Source organism: Diospyros lotus, chromosome 2 (genome assembly GCF_014633365.1).
Source record: "Diospyros lotus cultivar Yz01 chromosome 2, ASM1463336v1, whole genome shotgun sequence".
NCBI classification, from domain to species: domain Eukaryota; kingdom Viridiplantae; phylum Streptophyta; class Magnoliopsida; order Ericales; family Ebenaceae; genus Diospyros; species Diospyros lotus.
In genome coordinates, this window is record NC_068339.1 from 15053786 (window position 1) to 15074128 (window position 20343).

The 20343-nt window shown below is 36.7% G+C and overlaps 1 protein-coding gene across 1 annotated transcript; it reads left to right on the top strand.

The window, feature by feature from the left end:
• The first annotated feature begins 1526 nt into the window (after nucleotides 1-1526).
• LOC127795596 (protein YIP4b-like) lies at nucleotides 1527-16114 on the top strand. The gene is made up of 3 exons (XM_052327376.1): nucleotides 1527-2265; nucleotides 15362-15436; nucleotides 15649-16114. The coding sequence occupies exons 1-3, from the start codon at nucleotides 1756-1758 to the stop codon at nucleotides 15907-15909; spliced, it is 846 nt and encodes a 281-aa protein (XP_052183336.1). The 5' UTR covers nucleotides 1527-1755; the 3' UTR covers nucleotides 15910-16114.
• The last annotated feature ends 4229 nt before the right edge of the window (nucleotides 16115-20343 follow it).

Sequence of the window (20343 nt, forward strand, 5' to 3'; positions counted from 1 at the left end):
TGTTTGATAAAATCTAAACGTTTTTTGAATTTCAAACTTTACATTAACTATTTCTTTAGTGGCTAAAATGCTTATAAATAATCCTCAAATTCATTTTTTGAGTATCTATTTGTACATATTGCACATCCAAAGCTCCAAAAAGCTCTCAAGCTAGTTTTCAAGCATTTCAAGACCCTCAAAAATTCATTGTTCATCTACCGAAGAGCCACAAAGTAAAAGGAGAAAAAGAAATTGCAAAGCCGAATCTGATTTTCTCTATTCAAACTGAGGTCACCGTTTATTTATTTATTTAAATATTATTGTCTTGTATATTTTGTGCTTAATTACTTATTTGTGTCCAAATGTGGACAAATTATTTGTAAACATTTAAATTATTATTGAGAATTGTATAGGTTTCATAGATCCGTTAAAATTTAGGTGAATTTAGTTTCTAATGTAAGGTAGGGAGAAAACCTTGGTGTAGTGGTTGTCTCGAATCTATTGTAATCTAGGTGTGTATCTAGTTTCCAATGTGAACTAGTGTGGAAACACTGATGATTCTGATTTAATAGAACTCCCAAGGTGGTTAGACATTGGGATAGTGGATTAGGTGTATGCGGACACCGAACCACTATAAATTATACTATGCTTCATATTATTTATTTTTCTTATATCTCGTGGCTTACATTTATTATTAATCTTAAACATAATTTATTATATTTATCAAATATATTTTTCAATAAAATCTTTAATCAATAATATTTATTAAAATTGAGAAAAATTTTAATCACTTAATTCATTTCTCTCTTATTGGCCATACTCTAACGGACCAACAAAGATAATCAAAGGTAAATAATTAGAAGCAAAAAATAAAGACAAAAAAATGTAATTCAACATACAATATTTCAATATTGAAAGCATAAAATAACCTGTTTAACAATGAATTATGCAATTAACTTGTTTAGAAAATAAAAATTTATCAAATTAACCTATTGGGGTGACTTTTATAATAATATATATTTTTTTATATTTTCTTGGATGATTTTATTTTAAATCGAATCGCGAACTGTACAAATCGCGAACCGCACAGTTTGTACAGCGTCCAAACTATTTCCGACTGTAAAAATAAAAAATCGACCAATTCGATCTGGCCAATTTTCACGGTGCACTAATTTTCTTAAATACCCTTGGGAGAGACAGGGAAGAGACCAGTTAGTCTGGAGAAATAATTTTATAGAAAATAAAATTGTAATTAAATATCAAAAATTAAAAAGTATACTAATTTTTTGTTTAAAAATTAAATTAATCAAACACTTTTAATTGAATATTTTTATTTTTATATAAATAATTTATAGATAATTAAATTCTTTAATTTTTTTTTCATATAAATTTTATATTTTGAAGTGTAAATAAACATATAGCTGGTATAATGGCGACAATGCTTGTGTAGGGCAAATCGAACCCAAATTTGTCATGTGATTTACCACTTAGACCTCTAAGTTAGGGGGCTAAAATTGTAATTTAAGGTTTTGTGAGTCCAATTGGAAACAGGGGGGCTGGGGTGGTGATCGTTTACTTGGTGGCAACGCTTTGCAATTGCAGGTTGCCTTGGGCGTTGGGCGAGAACGAGAACTAGAACTAGATCTAATTCTCTTTCTTCTTCTCCGATCAGATCATCCCCAAAATTTTAAAATCCCCAATAAATTGTCTCCTTCCTTCCTTCCAAACCCCCCAACGCTCAATTGATTTTCCCAGATCCCTGAATTTTCCCGGAAAATGTCGCACAGCGACACGATACCCCTCCACTCCACCTCCCAGTCCGACATCGACGAGATCGAGAACCTCATCAACGCCAGCGTGCCCTCAGTCCTCCCCGCCCGTCCGCCCAGCCCTCCGCGGGCTTCCATTCCGGTCTCCTCTTCGCCCTTCATTCCCTCCAATCTCCCGCCGCCCGCCGCGGCGCCCGCGACGGGGTCCTACCAGAAGCCGACGCCGGTCCCCTCGGTACCTGCGCCGCCGCTGCCGCCTGGATCCAACGGAGGCGGCCCATCGAAGAGCATTGGGGCCGCCGGGTTCGGGTCGCTGCCGAACACGCTCACGGAGCCGGTGTGGGACACGGTGAAGCGGGATCTTTCGAGGATAGTCAGCAATTTGAAGCTGGTGGTGTTTCCGAACCCGTATCGGGATGATCCCGGGAAGGCGTTGAGGGATTGGGATCTGTGGGGGCCTTTCTTCTTCATTGTTTTCCTTGGTCTCACTCTCTCCTGGTCCGCATCTGTCAAGAAGGTGAAATCAATCATCAAGCATTTATTTACGCGCATTTTTTATATCTACATGCATGAGACTTGTAGGCTACTTGTGATTGCGGTTCCTAGACCTGTTTGCGGTAGACAATCTGTTTGGTAAACTGCTCACAACTGTCTTTGTTAAAAATTCTTGTTTCCTTTCAAAATCAAAATGACTGTTTTTGATGTTTACATTTTGAGGCTCGCAAAAAGATGCTTCAATCAGGTGGTGTTTTGAAGATTTAGCTTAACTCAGCTATTTGTTCAAGATTTGGCACTTATTGGTGATTTCTCCAATACGCCTCTAAGATAGTAATCGCAATTTTTTGAAATTGGTGAGGGGTTTAAAGGCGGAACCAGGCAGGTGTTGTCTCTTATAGGGATGTTAAATTGACTTCTGCTCATCTATAATTTATAATCAGTATGGGAGAACAATAACATGAATGACAATGATTGTTGATGGATGCGTTAAGAACTGTTAATTTATTGAATACTATTACTGGGGTAGGCTCTTAAAACCAGGATCTACTAAACCTTTGTTCTTGATATCTTGCGGGAGAATTTACTCAATTCTCTTGGACGTTGTTTATTTTTTTTTGTTGGGGGCGGAGGGTGTTAAAAACATAGCAAAGTTGTTTGCAAATTCCAAATATCTAACTTGTATTCATGATGCTGGATAGTATTCAACAATGTTACAGTCCAACATGCACTCAAATCCAACAGATCATGCTAAGTGTCTCTGCTAATAGCTATTGGCCATACAACCTTATCAAATCTCAATGTGAAAGTCATTCCCTGCAGTGAATCTACTCAATTACACACTAAACAATCTTTCCCATCTACAGGATTTTATTTTCATGTTACATAACTAGGGTTTGGGAAGGGTGGGATAGGGTATGAATGGTACATAATGGAACAGAATGGAAAGGTAAGGGAAGTAATGGAAATGTTGGCACTATTTCCTTGTTCAGGAAAAATGAAATGTTAGGGTGAGTAATGTAGCTTTATTTTGTTTGAATAGAGAATGGAATTTGACAGAACATATAGTAAGGAAAAATTTATTAATATTTTATCTTCCCCCCTCCCTACACCTCAAATTGAGGAGTAAGGAAAAACGGGTATGGAAGGGGAGGGTATTATGAAACACTCTCTCAAACAAGGGAAAATGTTTCCCCTCCCCACCCCCTCCATATAAACATCCTATTTGTGGCAACATATTTAGACTTGAGTACTTAATGAGATTATTAGATCTCCTTTGTGCTCTCAAGCATTAGCTGTTGGAATAAATGTAATTAGCTGTTAATGAGTTGTCAATTAGTCCTTATTTTTAGGGGTAAATTATTGTACATTCCTCCTATAAAATCTAAATGAAGAGGCTAGACCTCAATCAAGTTCTCTGATTGAACATAGTATCAGAGCTATACAAACCCTAGTTGTCTCCTCCACCTCCGTTGCCTGATCTTCTTCTTTTTGGCCGTTCAACGTGCGTCTCCTCCACCTCCAGTAGTAACCACTTCCTCCCCAGCTGCAACCACAGTCATTGCCACTACTCACCATCAGCAGCTGCAACCTTCAGATCTAAAACCAAAGTCGCCGCCCCATCAACAGTTGTGGCCTTCTCTTCCAGTAGATCGGTCGCCGCCTCCAGCAAATCGTTGTTGCTGGGTCTCCTCCTTGGTCGCTGCTTCTGCTCCTGCTACCGTTGCTGCATCACCCAGATCCGACCACCGCTAACACTACTGCCACTTGCTTCTGCAACCTCCGCTGCCATCTCTCACCAACCGCAAACCTTCAAATCTAACCACAACCTTCACTGTAGCCATCTCATTCACCCAAATCCAACACACACTAGCATAGATCTAACAGCGCTACCCAGATTTAGCCATTGTTGTCGCTACCATCATTGACTGTTGTGCCTTCACCGTTGACCGTTGCCCGTTGCATTAGCCTCCTTCATTCAGTGCAATTGGCCTCCTTTGCTCTATTCGAAATCAGCCTCACCATCGCCTTCTGCCTCTGCAGCCTCCTCCAGATTGTGGCCTCTGTTGCTGCCACCCAAATCTGCGCCCGTTGTTGTTGTTGTTGCCGCCGAGCATCGCCACTGCTGTTCGCGGTTGCCTCCGTGCTTGCATCGCCCACATCTAGCCACTTCCTTGCTGTTCTCCTTCTTCAGGTCTACCATACACTTGCGATTTTTCAACTTTTCAATTGGTTTCTAAACTTAAAACCCAGATCTCAAACTAGATCTGGTTTGGCCCATCTTGCCAAAGCACGATCCGTTTCAAATCTGTTTAGCCTTGATCTGACCCATTAAATTAAATTCGACCCATCAGATTTGTCCAGACCCACCTGAACTAGATCCACTTCATGTCTGACAAATCTGCCATTGAAGACACTTCAAAAGTGACTTCCATCCAAAATATGGAGAGTCCTTCCGATAGATCTGCCATTGAAGACACTTCAAAACTGCCTTCCATCCAAATTATGAAGAGTCCAGCATCTTCAATTTGCCTTTAGATCTAAATCTGTAGGTTTCTCTTCGCCTTTTTCTCCTTCACCTATCATTACCTCTGAAAAACTGGTTGGAAGTACCAATTACATGTGTTTGACTACCTTTGTTGAGTTATGGTTCATGGGTTAAGGAATGGAAGATCACCTAAATACGAAAGTCGATGCAATTCCTGCTGCTGAGAGAGCAACTTGGAAGAAAATCGACGCCTTTCTTTGCAACATGTTATGGTAAACAATTGATCCCAAACTATATGTTATTTACAAAGCATGTAAGACTTGTGTTCAGGTATGGACAAAAGTCAAATCTTTTTATACAAATGATATCCAACGTCTCTACTCTATTGTTTCCACTATTGTTCACTTGAAGTAACAAGATATGGATATGTCTAAATTTCTTGGCCGTCTAGAATCCCTGAAGGAAGAGTTCAACTCTCTGTTGCTAGTTGGTAATATTGCAGAAGAACAGTTGCAGTAGCGAGATAAAATCTTTATGGTTTTGGGATTGACTGCCATTCGATCTGACCTTGCTCCTGTCTGGGATCAAATATTATCCAGCCCCATTGTTCTGACGCTAGAAGATGCCTTTGCTAGACTTCTTCGGGTCTCTTCCTCATCTTCATTCGTCGATGGTTCTCAAGTTGATTTCTCTATATTGGCATTACAAACCTTTGGCAGAGGAGAACAAGGGAATAATCGAGGCAATAACTCACAATGAGGTAATTGTCCTAAATGCAACTACTGCCATAGGTGGGGCCATTTTCGAGAACGGTGCCACAAATTACATGGTCGACCTCCACGTGCTGCTAATGTCGCTCAGTTTATCGCAACTAATTCCTCAACATAAACATTTGACAATCATTCCTTTCCGTCCCTTATTTTGATTGGAAGTGATTACGAAGACTACCTTCGATATCAGTCTTCTAAACAGACTGCGTTGTCATCCACTACTTTTGTGATGCACACTGATAATTCTATTACTTGTGCTACTTAGTTTGCCACTCCTGGACCATGGGTTCTTGATTTTAGTGCAATTGATCATCTCTCTGGTAACCAAAGTTTTTTTCCCGTCTCTCTACTTCTTGTTTACCATCTGTTACTCTTGCCAATGGTTCCAAAACATACGCTACAAGCACTTCGTTATCCTTAGATTCTGTTTTATATGTTGCTGGCAACCCCTTTAATCTTGCTTATGTTAGTAAACTGGCACATGCTCTCCATTGTTCCATAACCTTCTTTGCTGATTATGTTGTTGTGCACAACTGGGGTACGGGACAGATGATTGGTGTCGGGCGTGAGTGGCGGGGACTTTATTATCTCGACAAATCATCTTCCCCAACATCTTACATTTCTACTGAATCTCCAACTCTTCTTCATAATCGTTTGGGACATTCGAGTCTATCCAAGTTACAAAAGATGGTCTTGCATCTTTCTAATGTTTCCACTTTAAATTGTGAGTCGCGTCAACTTGGAAAACAGTCTCGTACTTCGTTTTCAAAGCGTGTCAATAATCGGGCTACGTCCCTTTTTGAACTTGTCCATAGTGATGTTTGGGGTCCTTATCATGTTCTCTCTATTTCAGGTTTTCGGTACTTCATCACTTTCATCGACGATTACTCTCGTTGTACTTGGGTGTACTTATTGAAAAACCATTCATAGTTATTTACTATCTTTAAGGACTTCTATGCTGAAATTCACACTCAATCTAATGTTTCTATCCGTGCCTTCTGCAGCGACAGTGTTAGAGAATATTTCTCATTTCCTTTCACTACTTTCATGGCTTCTAAGGGTATTTTACATCAATCTTCCTGTGCCTATACACCCCAACAGAATGGAGTTGCTGAGCGCAAAAATCGCCATTTGATTTGAACTACTCGCACTCTTTTACTATATAGTCATGCTCCTTTCCTATTTTAGGCTGATGCTATTCTCATTGCATGTTATCTCATTAACTGGATGCCTTCCTCTGTCTTACAACATGATGTCTCTCACTCCATCATTTTCCCTGCTCAGAGTCTATATCTTCTTCCACTTCGTGTTTTGGGTGCACTTGTTTTGTCCACGGCATGACCCCTGGTCGTCCCAAACTTTCAGCCAAGGCTATCAAGTGCGTCTTCCTTGGTTACTCATGACTTCAGAAAGGCTATCGATGTTACTCTCCTGATCAACAATGGTATTTCATCTCTGCTGATGTTACCTTCTTTGAGGCATTTCCTTTTTCTCTCCCCCATGTTGAGAGTCGTCCAGTTTCTGAGGTTCTTTCTACTCCTTATCTTTGTTCTCCCTCCTTCGACATTGCTTTTACTGTCCATGAACGTCTCCTTTAGGTTTATCATGTCGTCCACATCCTCTTACAGCTATTAACAAAGAACTTGCTAACTCACCTCATGCTCCGACATCCTCACCTACCTCGGACCAACCCATTCCTTCTGAGTTAGTTGTTGAACCTTCTCCTGAGCCCATTGCCACTCGAAAAGGTATACGCTCTACTCGTAACTCTCATCCCATCTACACCTTCCTTAGCTATCATCGCTTGGCTTCACCCTATTATGCTTTTGTGTCCACTTAATCTTCTATTAATGTCCCTAAAACTACCAGTGAGGCACTTTCAGATTTAGGATAACGCCCATGGTTGATGAGATGGATGCTCTACATTCTAGTGGCACTTGAGAATTGGTTTCTCTTCCTCTTGGTAAATCTACTATTGGTTGTCGTTGGGTCTATACCGTGAAGGTTGGTCTAGATGAGAAGGTCGATCGCCTTAAGGCACGTTTGGTTGCCAAAGGCTATACTCAGATTTTTGGACTGGATTATGGTGACACTTTTTCTCCAGTGGCTAAGATTGCCTCCGTGCACTTGTTTTTATCCATTGCTGCGATGAATCATTGGCCTCTCTATCAGTTGGATATTAAGAATGCTTTTTTTCATGAGGATCTTTAGGAGGAAGTCTATATGGAGGTACTGCCTGGCTTTGTTGCTCAAGAGGAGTCTGGATCAGTCTGCAAATTTCACCTCTCTTTTTATGGGTTGAAACAATCTTCGCGAGCTTGGTTTGGATGGTTTAGTACAGTTCTTCAGGAATTTGGTATGAATCGTAGTGAGGCTGACCACTCTGTTTTTTATTGCCACTCATCAAATGGTCAATGCATTTATCTAGTGGTTTATGTGGACGATATTGTCATCACTGGAAGTGATCAGGATGATATTCTTCAACTGAAGACACATCTCTTCAACTATTTTCAGACTATAGATTTGGATAAGTTGAAATATTTTGTTGGCATTGAAGTAGCCCAGTCCAAAAGTGGCATAGTTATTTCACAAAGGAAATATGCCTTAGACATTCTTGAGGAGGCTGGTCTGCTTGATTGTAGACTGGTTGATACTCCCATGGACCAAAATATCAAGTTCTTACTAGGACAGGGGGAGCTATTATCTGACCTTGGTAGATATTGTCAACTTGTCAGAAAGATAAACTATCTCACTATCACTCGGCCAAACATCTATTTTGTTGTGAGTGTAGTTAGTCAGTTTCTGCAGTCTCCATGTGATAGTTATTGAAATGCTGCCATTTGCATTCTTAGATATATCAAAGGCTCACCAAGTTAGGGATTGTTATATGAAGGTAAGGGTCATACTCAGGTGATTGGGTATTCTGATGCCGATTGGGTAGGATCTCTTTCAAATAGACACTCTACTTCCAGGTACTGTGTTCTAATTGGTGGCACCTGGGTATCTTGGAAAAGTAGGAAGCAGGATGTGGTTGCTAGGTCTAGTGCAGAAGCAGAATACCGTGTTATGGCCTTGGCAACTTGTGAATTTATATGGTTGAAATAATTGCTTTAAGAATTAAAATATGGCGAGGTGATGCAAATGAAATTAATCTATAATAATCAAGCCGCCTTGCATATAGCCTCTTAATCCTGTTTTTCATGAGAGGACCAAACACATAGAAATTGATTGTCATTTCATCAAAGAAAAGGTTTTATCTGGATGTATTGCTACTAGCTTTGTCAATTCAGTCGATCAACTGGCAGACATCTTCACTAAGTCTTTTCAGGGTCCTCGTATTAGTTTTATTTGTAACAAGCTTTGTGCATATGACTTATATGCTCCAACTTGAGGAGTGTTAGAATAAATGTAATTAGCTGTCAACGAGTTGTCAGTTAATCCTTATTTTTAGAAGTAAAGTATTGTACATTCCTCCTATAAAATCTAAATGAAGAGGCTAGACCTCAATCAAGTTCTTTGATTGAACATTGGCAATCAAGGAACTTTAATATGCTTCTTTCAACTTGCAAGAAATCATGTTCAACTTAACAGCACAGCTTGGTTGAGAATGAGGTTAATGGCCTCAATTTGATAAATTTTTTTTCCTGTTGAAATTTGAGATTACCGAAATACTTGTAACTCATGGAGCTCAGTAGAATAGCAAAGTTATACTGGTGGGTGGAACGTGTGAAATCAAGAGTCACATTGACCTAAGGATTTTATTCGCAAAAGAGATCAGGAGCATGCTGCTAGAGCTTTTTTTTTTCCTTCATTATTCTTAAATTATATTTGTGTGCATGTGTGCAAAAGATGCAGTTACCTATGAAAGGTCTATTCATTGCATAAATTGAATTTACAGCTTGCTGTTATTAAATTATTATTTGAGTGATGTTAAGGATTGTGTGAACAATGCAACAGCCTTTATCTGTAGTCGAGTAGATTCAGCTGAATTGCTTTAACATTGAAAATTTGAGATACAGTTTGGGGTGTAAAGCTAATAGCCAAACATAACTCATGATATTTTAAAGATTATATTCATTATACTTATGACTTTTTTTTCTCCTTCTAAACTTTGAGAAATCTAGAACTTTCTCTTTCTTCAAGAATAGAACTCTCTAAGATAAATACTAGTATTACTTTGCATTTCTTTGCAATGAATTCTCACATTTTTTTATATAATAGTATAAGTATTTTTTTACATTTCATCGCTGATTATATTACAAATACAATGCACATACATATATGAAATTTTTGCTGTGTTTGTCAGGATTTTTTTCTAAAGAATTTCGATGTCACTTTTTTTTTGGGTGTAATACAGCCATGCTTATTAGGCTGAGAGAAAAGGCTCCTTATGATCTTCATGGCTATCATGAAGGAAAATCATGAATTTAGGCTAGTATAAGGGGTTTTTAGGCAAAAATGATTAGAAAAAAGAATATCATTAGCATTTATATGATAATTATATCTAGAAGCTAGTTTATATATATGCAAATTGGGATCCAAGTAAATGTCTTAAGTAAGCTAGTTTATATGTATTTGGTAAGCTGGTATGTTGTAGCTTATTTTTTAGTAGCTTCTAACCTACCTCAAAATAAATTGGTGTTGACTAAGTAAATGCCCAAATTACTCATTAAAATAAGCTCTTTATCCAAATTGCTTTAACAGCTTATTAACAAATAAGCCCTTAGATCTTATAAGCTTGTATAATTTAAGCTAAGCCAAATGGAGATATAGATGTCATGTAGCCGACCCCACTTAGAGGGATGAAGGTGTCAGGGTCTTGGCTTGACAGAGGGAATTCTCCTCGTATGAGGGAAATTTAGGAGAATTAGGGTTGGGTTGAGAGGAAGAGAGAAAGAGAGGGAGGAGAATTGAGAGAGAGAGACGGAATAGAGAGAAATCGGGAGAGATAAACTGGAATTGCATCAAGTATTCATCAATGCTGTTTATTGAATAGGGGAGCCCTTTTTATAGCCCCTCTTCCTGCCAATCCATGGTAGTTACACCCTAACACTCGGTTGTTAACCTCCTAACAATAATAACAGTCCCTTTTAATCATCTAACTCTCCTCAACAGTCTAAACCCCCTAACTGCCACCCAACAACCTAACCCTACCGTTACAACCATCCAATTGTTACAATCATCTCAACCCTCTAACCATAACAAGTAATTGCACATTTGCCCCGGACCCATAGGGTCCTGACAGAAGGCTTGTGATTGTTGTTGTAAACGTGTGTGCTAAACTTGAGGCTAGAGATATGAGATACAATGAATATAAGGAAGGGTGTTTGCTCTTCCTTATGTTCTGGTCATCTCTCTTTAGGGGCTACTTGGTGCTTGATTGGTAGGTCACAGTCCGATGACTCTTGGTCAATTATTATGGGATATAAAACGTCTTCAAGTCTTGGACAACTGAAACCCATTTTTTGCCATTGATTCTATAAGATCCTCGAGACTGAAGATAGTGTGGACCTTTTTTGGTGTTGTATTTGGTTCCCTTTCATATATCCTCCCACTCACGTTTGACCTTTGGGTGATTGATGAATTTTTGGAAGTAGGTACAAGTAACTTAATTGCAAATTCTTTGGTAAATGACCTAACAGACATCACAAGATCCTCACCCATCCTCTGCTTTTCCTGAAGCTAGAGAATTGGGAGTCAACATCTAGCAAGGTAGTTGGTAATACTGAAGGATTACTGTCCTATTGCCATCCTCTGGAAATGAACTTCTTTTGAGGAATTAATGCATCGGAAAGCTACCAACAGCCTCTTATGCTGATTAAATATGACCTCTCCCATGTCACTAACTGTATGCTTGAATATATACCTTATCCTGTGTAATGGGAATGGAAAAGTCTATTCATCTTACATGATCTACATTTCAACCGGAAAATCTTTTGAACCATGTATGTTCTTGGTCTTGTAGTTAAAACCATTGTCTGATTGAATCTGGAAAGGTGAATGTCTCAGTGCAATTACTGATCAAATACAAGATTTCATCATGCTTATCCTTTGGATGTACTAGGATATTCTTGGCAAATCAAGTTCTTGGATTTCACCTTTTCTTTTCAAGTTGTCATTTTTTTCCCTTTGGTTGTATGCTTGACAAAAATTCTTGTAAATAATGTTTGTTAATTCACTTTTGTGGGAGGTTTTGTTTGTCTTGTTCCTCCTCTCTCCCGTGAGGATCTGGATTTAAATGATTCTTTGCACATTGTTGGTAATGCCTTAAATTTTGTTTATATCCTTACTGTAAAATTGAACTCTTCCCAGGTTGTATTCTTCTCTAAGGTAGGAGTGGTGCTTGTTGAAAATAAGATGATCAAGACATGATTAAAATGGTTTAAACATATGAAAAGAAGACTAATAGACACGCCAATGAGGAGAGTTGATGAAATGGAAGAAATTTGTAGCAAAAGAAGTAGACGAGATAATAAAACTTGGTGCAAAACCTTTAGGCATGACATGGAATATAATAACTTCATAGAAGATATAGTTAGGGATAGAGATAATAGTTGATCCCACCTGTTGGGATAGGGAATTGTGATGATGACAATGATCAATTTGTTATTTTAAGGTAATTTGGGTTACAGTGCTTCGTACAGACTAAACAACAATACTTGCCAAGATTTATTCTTTCATTCTTTTTTCTTTTTTCGTTCTTTATTTTTTAATTTTTGTTTGCTTTGAAATGTATGGAGTCTAAGTTTAGGCTTCGTTTGTTTGGGGGAAAGTGTTTTTGTGTTTTACAGGAAAACACTTTCCCTATTTTCCAATGTTTGGGAGCAGGAAAACATACAAGTTAATTGAAAACACTTTTCAGTCAACGGAAAATCAGCCTTTTAAAGCTGGGTAATTTGGGAAAAACAACTTCCCATCTGCAAAAGGGCAAGTCGTTTTCCAAAACCCTAACTCCGCCCCGCCACACACCTGCTCCAGCTCGGTCTCTGTGTTGCCATCTGCCTTGCTGTTGCCGCTCTCTGCGTCACTGTCTGGCTCTCTCTCTCTCTCTCTCTCTCTCTCCACCTCTCTCTCTTCAGTCACATCAAGGGCCAAACACTGGAAATGGTTTTCCAATAAAATTTTTAGGTTACAGCCAAACAACATAAAACAAATTTCAGGAAAACTCTTTTCTGGAATTGTTTTCCTTGAAAACTGTTTTCTTTCAGGAAATCACTTGTCTACAAACAAACGAAGCCTTAGTAAAAATAGAACTGCAGATGATGTTATCATGAAATTGATACTTCAAGATCAAGATTCTTTTTAGAAAGTGACAGTTCAAATGTTTTGGACTAATTGTTCTAAAAGGTAGAGAAATTATTGAGAATTTACTTAAAGAATCTAGGCAGGATGGTTATAGTGGAAAAATGCATTCAGTATTTAATTGAAATAAAACCCCATAAAAAATAAAAGTAAATTTCTTTCAGTTGGCTATAATACTAGCTCTATTAAATCCCTTGTTTTCATCTTACAGTGAATGTATGATGGTATAAAAGATGCAGAATTAGAAATGACGTTATTCATTATGAGGTTGGAGTTGTACATATTGAAGATAATATACCCCGTATGCATTTAAAATAGTTTGGATGTGAGAATAAGACCAATAGGTGCACTTGTGACGAGAATAGATGAAATGAAAGAAATTCGTAGGAAAAGTGGTAAGATGGAGGCCAAAGAAAACTTGTTAGGAAACTCTTAGACATGATATACAAACAATTGCCTTATAAAAAATATAGTCATGGATAGAAAGTATTCATGAGTCAAAATCCAATTAACCGACTAGACACCTGGGATTAAGGCTTGATGTTGGTGGTGGTGGTGTTATTCTTTTCTTTTTGCAATTGTTTATATAAGTTATAACCAAATATAGTAGTACTAATGAGAAAAATGGAAGAACCAATTATTATCTTACATGGACCCTTGTATCAATTCGGCCCAGCCCTTAATCTCAAGGTGTGTGTATATATATATCCAAAGGTTGGTATAGGCACTAAGTACCCTGTTTTAATATTTAAATATAATTCAAATTTTATAATCTTATATCATAGGATACAATCATTTAAGAATGAGCTTGAAATTAAATAACTTTATTTGGGTCCGTGATTGAGGCTACAATTTTTTCTTTATTGCTAAAGACTAAAGTGAGCTTTTCTCTACATCATTAAAAGTTGTAGGACCTAAGTCTCTAAGTTGGGTGTATGACATTTTATAGACTGACTGTCTGTCTTATTTGGTGGACACACGTACACAAGGGTGAACATTGAGTCCATGTGTACCCATGAAGTATATGCTAGAATCAAGCGATATGTCAATATATGGGTCCTTGTGTACATGAGAGGAGTTTGAATATTTATTAAGGTAAAGCAAGTACTTTTGTTAGTTAGGGGTTAGTAACAGTCTTGTTTCAGAAAAGTTGAAGCCGTATATATACTACTTTTGTGAAGCTTAATTATTTTTGAGAGAGACATTCCCAAATAAGAATGCCTAAAATGTGGTTCTACAACAGGGAAATATACTACTGATCAAACTGATAATGACACTTTTTCCTTCTTTATTTGGAGTTGTTTCACTTGGCCATATAAACATCTCTTTTACTGATGTTTTATCCTCGTCTCCCATGAAAGCTTGTCTTGTTTTATGATTCAATCCTATAATTATAATTGTGAAATATGTTTTAAGTCCCACGAAAGTGAAAAGCCAAATACATTGGGGTACCTACTGATTGATAATAAGCTTTTCTCTATCGGTGTATTATCTGTTGATGTCCATACTTGAGACAACTCAAGACTTACCCTTCCACTTCCATCTACAGTCTGGACTCATTGCCTATCCCTCAAGTTATTGTGGTAGTCGTTATCTGATATGAGATTCCTCATGGTTGATAACATTGACTCATTGTAGAACATGGAAATCTACGTAACGTACTCATTTTGAAGATAAGGTTGTAATGGCTTCCTTGCATGCTCTGACAAGCAGAGAGATGATGTGTTGGAAGGAACTACAAGTGGCTTTAGCAATCTGTATTAATGAAGCTACAATTGTAGTGTTTGTTGTCTCATATGGTTCTTGCTTCAAAAATATATATTAATTTGGAACTTTAATTTTTCTTTCCAGTTAAGAGGATGTGTAATATGAGATTAGAGAACTCTCCTTGTGGCACTCATTACTCATTGGGAATGCCCAAGAATTTAGTTTATGCTATCATGTTTTGGAGCGTGCAAAAACCCTTTCCTCTCGTCTCATTCACACAGGGAAAATGGTTTTCCATGGGCTTTGTTGTTCAAAAAGTTTTATGATATATTATATATTATAAATATGCATTATGTACATATATTGCAATTTCAGATGGATCTTTTTATGGCCACTTAGATGACTGTTTACAGCAGTGATTATGAAGTTATTGACATTGGGGTTCCCCCATGTGCGCCCCCCCCCCCCAATAAAAAAAAAAAAAAAAAAAACACCTCCTCTTAAAGAACTCCATTATTGTTTTGTCAAGCATATGAAACTTGTCTGTCAATTTTTTTATTTTTGTCAACATTGATGTTTTATTTATTTTTCTAGTTCCTATTAATTAGTGCTTTTTCTTATCACATATGACAATTTCAGAAGTGACAAGAAAGATTTTATACATGTAAGGATCCTTGCTGTTAGATCTACAATCAAGATCTTCCTCTCATAGTGTTTCTATTTTTCTTGCTGAGGACTATTTCTTCTTGTGGATTTTTTTTTTTTTCCAATTTTTAGTACTTCTGTGCATAATGGATGGAGATTGGTGAAAATTTCTAATGCCTTTCTTGTACCTTTTTTTATCTTTCCAGTCTGAAGTGTTTGCAGTTGCTTTTGCGCTTCTTGCAGCTGGTGCTGTGATTCTGACATTGAATGTGCTGCTTCTGGTAATCTCTCTCTCTCTCTCTCTTTCTCCACACGTTTGTGTGTTGCATATACTGTTTCAGGAATTGGTTGTGGTTAAAGTTTTGGTCTAGTATTTTTTACTCTTAAAAGTTGCCTTCCTTGAAGGAATATCAATTTCTCCGAAATTTTAAACCTGGCAATTTGCAACCGTGGGCTTTTATCTGACAGACATTATGCTTATGCTCTGTATCAGGGTGGTCATATAATCTTCTTCCAGAGTCTGAGTCTTCTTGGTTATTGTCTATTCCCCCTGGACATTGGTGCTCTGATCTGCATGTTGAAGGACAATGTGATTGTGAAGGTGGTGGTGGTGTGTGTGACATTGTCGTGGAGTTCTTGGGCTGCATATCCATTCATGAGTACAGCAGTCAACCCAAGGAGAAAAGCCCTTGCACTCTATCCTGTTTTTCTCATGTATGTATCTGTTGGTTTTCTCATCATTGCCATTGATTAATGTGCATTTATACAAAGTGTTACAGGCTCTGCTCTAACGCACATGCTGTTATAGATCTTTTATGTGGTGGTTAAGTCCCCTTCTCATGTGAGATTCTGTTGGGATTCTTTTCCCATTCTTTTAGGCTTCTGCTTCCGCCTTGATGTTTGATACTCTATACAACAATATTATGTAGATGTATGAAAATTTTGTGAATTTTGTGCAATTACCCTTTCTTGATGTTTGCAAATGTTGTGTTGATGTCATAGCTATCAAATTTGGTACCGAACATGTTATTTATGTTAATTGATATGCTGTGAATGTGAGTTCATTGGAAGAAGAGAACCAAATTCGATTGCTTGAGATATTAGTATGACCTGGTACAGTTCGAAAATCTTTTAAAGTTAATTGAGCTGTACAAGTTGATACCAATTGTGGGCGTCTTTATCATTATTATTATTATTTGTTCTACAAAGTTGCGTTGAGGGTAAGTCTTGATGGTAATGGGTTTAAATGGTAGACAGTCTCTGCAAATAAAGAAAAAATGATGATGTGTATAAATATAACTCTTCCTTAGCCCTGGAGAAGTGTAGAAATAGTCACTTTGGTTTTATAGGGTGGTGGTGTTACTGAGTAATCATCTTTCAAGAGATTCTAGAAGGGTAGCCAGATGATTCCAGAATCCAGGGAATGGCAATGGGAGAGCATTCCAGGGGCAAACGAGCTGTGTTACACCAAGATATTGGGGGGCTAGCTTTAATTTCTCCATTGTCAAAAACTTTTGGAAGATGAGACATTGATTCCTAGATAGATGCTTAGAGTAGTGAAAGGAGGAGCCATGTTTACAAGCTTTTATGGCTGTAATGCAAGGTCTCTTTTATATATAATCTAGCAACATTGTAGAATATATGCAGTCAAAAGAATCTTCTGTGTATGGTCATGGTGTTGTTGCGCTTTCTCCTTGGAATATCTCCTCTGCCTTCTTTGACTCATTTTATGCTAAATTGGTCTTTGGACATTTCCATTGAGAATAATAATGATGATCTTTCTATTTCATATTTTTGTCACTTATGAGAATTCGTAGCCACTTCTCTCCAAACCCAATTGTGTACTTTAAAAAAAAAATAAAAAATCATCAATACAGTTTTTGAATTTGAGGGGATGCATTGGATAAATATTTGTATCTCACCACGATCCAATTTGGTTCCCCAACTCCATTGAAAATCATATTCCATTCTTGATTTAGTGAGATTAATGATTGTTATTATTATATTTATGCATAATTAGATGTGTTATATAGTAGTTTTATTTATACTAAAAATATTGTAATCTTTTTTCATAATCAACGATATATTATTATTATTATTATTATTATAGGCTTGAGTAGGGTAGCTGGAGCCCTCTATACAGCGAGTATGAGTAGAGTAGTAGTAGCACGATGTAAGTGTCAGAGAGAGATTTCTTGGTGGAAGAGGTTTACTTGAAAGACAGACCTGCAAAGCTGTGGGTTTCAATACCCAAAAATGATTCTCTTCTAATCGAATTTGAAAAGGACAAAGTGAAACAATACGTGAGACTTGATTGAAGTATTAACCCTAACCCTAATGAGTAGTGCAATAGTAATAAAATATGATATTTTTCCCTTTGCTGTTAACGTTATAGTATCATGGTAAAGTAGAATAAGATAGATGAAAATAAAATAAAATAAATTTCATCCAATAAAAGAAGTTTGATCTTTTTTTACCTCTTGAGTTAGAGAGAATGAATTGAATTTAATAAAAGTTTTATCTTTTTTTCATAATATTAATTTTAATAACATTTTAGAAGTTTCCCTGAATCTCGCTATCTTTTCAACGCTTTCATTATGTTCCAAATACAAAGAAAATATTTACATTACATTTTGCTTCACTTGTTTCCGTTATTAAATTCCTCCCAAACAAAGTCTTAAGGTGTCACTGAGACTGAGTTAGTTTTCTACATTATGCTTTTAGTTGAATAAACAAGTTAAGGCTAAGGGCATGGTGGAGACGGTGAAAATATTGGAGAATTAAAGGAGACGAGACGAAGAAATACCAAGTCCCCTTGCATTGCAAGTTTGTCTCTGAGGGGTTGACATCCTTTGTTCTTGAAGGCTGTTTCACATTGTACGTAGCTCATGCCGTCAATTATGACCAGTAATCAGTGATGGTCTTAGTTTGTTGAGGACATAATAATTGTTGGTGGTTCTGTGGGTTTTGCTAGGGACATCAACAATGAGGGCCCCAGTTTATTAGGGGTGTTATCAATTAGCAATTAGTTAGTGACGCGTTGGTTTGCCTTGAAAGAATATCATTCGTGTTTAGGTCGGAGGTTAAGGGCAAAGGCAAAGATGGCATATCAGTCCACCCAAGGGCCAAGGGTAGAGCGTTATTAAGCCAACATCTATCTGTCTATCTATCTATCTTTTCTTTGTATGGAGTGTAGTAGCAATCGATTCTTAATTAGTAGATCATCAAGTTTTTAATAACAACACACATTGAGTAGTAGTTTATGTTAATGAAACACCGAACTCACTTACCTTGAGATGACAAGAAAATTAAGAAATAAAAAGGCCAAATACTCACCTTAATCATCTATTTTCTTCTCATCTCATCAAATGTATGTGTTTGATGAATTTATATAATTTAGATGAGATCTCAATCATGTGCATTATCGATCTACATTGTAGAACATCTACGTACGCAAAAGACAAAAATGATTGTCTTGAGACTCGATTGAAATGACGTCACTCCAATACTTAAAACAAGAAAAGATTTTGTGTTGACTTTGCTTATATTGTAAATGATTAGTTGAATTCTCCTTTTTTTTTTCTTGAAATTTGTGATTGGAGTTGAATTGAATTTGCTAGATAAATGTGAATTATCTCGATTTAGGTTTATGGAGATTTAGGCACATGGCATCAAGAAGGCTTGAAACATCTTTTTATTTTTATTCTTCCTACTTGATTTGAATTATATATGTGCCCTAAATCTTAGAGATTGCCTCAAGTTGAGAGTTAAACATATGGCACTTCAAGATCTTCTTCTACTCAAGCTGTTTTTGTAGTGCTGGATGGATAATAATTATCTTCGTTTTGTTCAAAGGGTATTCTAATATTTATTTTTGACCTAGATAAAGTTTTCTCATTTTGTTAAAGATATACTTTATTTGGAGTTTTAGTTTTTATGGGTGTTTGAAACCTTAGTTGTTTATTTGATCAAGGTCAAATTTAAAGTTGATCAAGTGTTGACTTGTTATGTATCTTAGGTGATGTGATATTTTTGTTATAGTAAATTTACTTATTTTTCTTATGATTGAGGAATGATATGTTGTTCGCATCAACGCAGACTAAAAAGGGGAAGGGAGGTGTAGGGTCCCTTTTATGGGCCCACCCCATTCTCTCTATTTGACTATGTTAAACAAATGTTATGTTATTCAACGATTTATCTAACGTGGACAACATAATAAAATCGTTGTATCATTATCACTCAAATTCCAATTTAAGTCTAAGGAATCTCGACCAGGATTTATGTTTTATGAACCAAGCATAGGCTAGATTACCTAAATTCAAGTGGATTTGCTACTCATTTCTACATCAATCTTAATGGTTTGGGCTCATAGGTGAAACGAATGAATGGGAAGAAGAACATTGTTGTATTTGAATTGTCTCTAGAGAACGGCTAGTTGAGATAGAACAAAACAAATAAAAGAATGGTGAAAGTATCTATCTGTCTTTGACCCCTTTACTAGAAGGATCTTCTTTTCCTTCAAACACAAATTTGATAACATAAGGGTGAAATGGCAAAAGCACATGTATTTTTGCTTCCATCAAGAACAAACTCTTTAACAAAAAATATTAAATCTAATTCAAATTTTAGTTAATATTTGTGGTGTTGTTATTAAGGATCATCCTCATCACGAATAAAGAAATACAAGAAATTCTAATAAAAGTTTGAAAAATGAATTTAAAGGAATATATTCATAAGGAAAAGATGAGAAAGTGTTGGGGTTGCTGGAATTTCTATATCATTTAATTTAGAATGGTCCCATCTAAATGCTCCACTGACTAAGTTTCCTTCCAAATTACTGACTTCAGAAAGCAAGCAACAGTTAATTGATCGTCTTTTTGAGAGAGAGAGAGAGAGGGCAACAATAGTCAATAAATGGTCCATGATATGAGCACACAATGAACGACATACGAAAATATATTATGCCTTTTTAGGTTGTGTATATCTATATATGTTTATAAGAAATAGCCTTAAATCAATTATATTTAATAATTAATCTCACTTTTTAGAAGTAGGATCCATCATCATTAATGAGTATATATATCACTCACTACTCTGTATAAAATTTTTGACCAATTGAGGATAATAAATAATCAAAAAGGCAATAATAATAATAATCTAATATTTCTCCATTTGTACTGTACGCAAT

Bases quoted from the DNA above. Each gene is read 5' to 3' on its own strand.
- LOC127795596 (XM_052327376.1), top strand. From the start codon at position 1,756: ATGTCGCACAGCGACACGATACCCCTCCACTCCACCTCCCAGTCCGAC. The intron at 2,266-15,361 runs GTGAAATCAATC...TTATCTTTCCAG, and splicing joins GGTCCGCATCTGTCAAGAAG to TCTGAAGTGTTTGCAGTTGC. The intron at 15,437-15,648 runs GTAATCTCTCTC...GCTCTGTATCAG, and splicing joins CATTGAATGTGCTGCTTCTG to GGTGGTCATATAATCTTCTT.